Below are 2,133 nucleotides of genomic sequence, written 5' to 3' on the forward strand. Positions count from 1 at the left end.
TTCCTAGTCCTTTATTTCTCACGTCAATCCTTTCTTATGTCGTTGCAGCCTTTTTCGGACGTCCACCGCTGGACATAGGCCTCCCCCAGAGGAAGTGGAAATCCTTTCTTAATCCCATTCCATTTTGAGCTCGGCAATCCATTTGTAGAGGCGTAAGGTCTGCAATCGACCTTACGCCTCTCCAAATGTCCATGAGCGGTGGTAGCGCTTACCATCCGGCGACCCACCAGCTCCATTGCCGACTATGACATAAATGGGGTCCCACAGGCGTAAATGTTTAAACTCAAAAAATTGAGTTTAATATTATACAGCTGAAGATATTTCAACTTTGTTTCAACGCACTAATCTCAGGAACTACTGGTCCGATTTGAAAAATTCTTTCAGAGTTAGATAGCCCATTTCTTGAGATAGGCTATAGGCTAAATATGTACCGCGGCGGGGCGGACCGCTAGTGTATAATACTCGCGTAAAATCGAGCACAAGAAAATACGATGTTACATATATTATTGTATTTTTAATTTCAGACTCTAACATCAGAAGAGAAGATGGTGTACGTGGCTCTGCTGTTCATAAAATCCGAACAGGACCTGCTGGACGCGAGCGAAAAGTACGGATGGAAACCCGCGGAACAGGTGACCTTCACACACCACTCGTACTCACGACGTTTTTTTATTCAATTGTACATCACTACATATATAACTACATAGTATAAAACAGAGTCGCTTTCTCTGTCCCTATGTCCCTATGTATGCTTCAATCTTTAAAACTACCCAAAGGATTTTGATGGGTTTTTTTAATAGATAGCGTGATACAACAGGAAGGTTCTTACTGTCGTCTAAGATTCTGGCTCGGTCTAGTTTAGACGACTAGTGTCCATAGTTTTAAGTTCCTTTGTTCAAGAGTTCAAGCCACATATATGCAATGTCAATGTAAGGTATGGATAAATAAAGATTTTTTTATTATTATTATTCCGAAACGCGCGCGAAGCCGCGGACGAAAGCTAATGCATTATAAAATATATAATAGAAACTTTGATAAACAGTATACGCCACGAAATAAGTCCCCCCAGTGAAGTGATGAACTAAATTTGACAGTTCGGCCATATCGTATAAAAAGGTCGCGAGTTGTCTGTGACTTTTATTTATTTACTAGACGCTCGTCCCGGGTCCGCCCGGATATCAAGATTCCTGTTTAATCCCAAGGGAGCGTTTAATCGGGATAAAAAGTATCCTATCACCCAAGTCAGCTCATACCCTGTCCGTACACCTAATTTCATCAAAATCCGTTTCAGTAGTTTCAGCGCGATTGACGGACAAACGTCTAAAACAAATAAACTTTCACATTTACAATACTAGTATGATTCTTCCGCTCTCGTTCTCTGTCGAATCACCGATCTTTCTGTTTTCAAGTCCCACGTCCTAACCACTGAACTTCCGCCAGCGTTTCCGCTTGCTTAGTCCAAGGATAAGGTCGTCAGTCCTGGAATTTTACCCGCTTACTTCTCGTTTATTTTCAAGGATAAAAATTATCCTGTATTATCCTATATTATGAGAGACGTCTGTCTCTCTCGGACAGACGGACAGACTCACTTTTGGCTTTATAATGTTATGTGTAAAAAATCCGTTTGTTATTGCTCTCTCTCTCCCTCTATCTTTCTTTCTTTCAAAAAATATACTTTGTTTTACACGAATAAAATCAATAATCTTTTAATCTGAATACATTGAAGATTATATATTTTTAGCTGCGCTCCGCGGTTTCACCCGCGTAAGTCCGTATCCCGTAGGAATATCGGAATAAAAAGTTGCTTATATGTTATTCCAGTTTTCCAGCTGTCTACTTACCAAATTTCATTGCAATCGGTTCTGTAGCTTTTGCGTGAAAGAGCAACAAACACACACATCGTTACAAACTTTCGCATTTATAATATTAGTAGTATCTCTGCTACATTCCAGCTGCTGGACCTGGACAAGAATGTGGCACTCCGCACGCTGTCGCAGGAGCACTCCGCCACGCGCGACTCCATCCGCGGCGTGGAGCTGCTGGCCACCTTCGTGCGGGACCTGGGCGACGGTTGGTGTACTGGATTCTATCCTTTTTTTTTACTAGCTGTTGATAAATTTTCATGGTACAAAC

General features: G+C 41.5%; 1 protein-coding gene across 1 annotated transcript in view; it reads left to right on the plus strand.

Annotated features, from left to right (window-relative positions):
• Positions 1 to 529: 529 nt before the first annotated feature.
• Positions 530 to 2,133, plus strand: part of LOC119839008 — a 16,113-nt gene continuing 14,509 nt past the window's right edge. The window contains exons 1-2 of the mRNA XM_038365177.1: positions 530 to 632; positions 1,953 to 2,070. Of these exons, the coding sequence (XP_038221105.1) occupies positions 546 to 632; positions 1,953 to 2,070 (205 nt within the window). The 5' untranslated portion in view covers positions 530 to 545. The remainder of the gene's footprint in view (positions 633 to 1,952; positions 2,071 to 2,133) is intronic.

The sequence above is a fragment of the Zerene cesonia genome, unplaced genomic scaffold, assembly GCF_012273895.1.
Source record: "Zerene cesonia ecotype Mississippi unplaced genomic scaffold, Zerene_cesonia_1.1 Zces_u007, whole genome shotgun sequence".
NCBI classification, from domain to species: Eukaryota; Metazoa; Arthropoda; class Insecta; order Lepidoptera; family Pieridae; genus Zerene; species Zerene cesonia.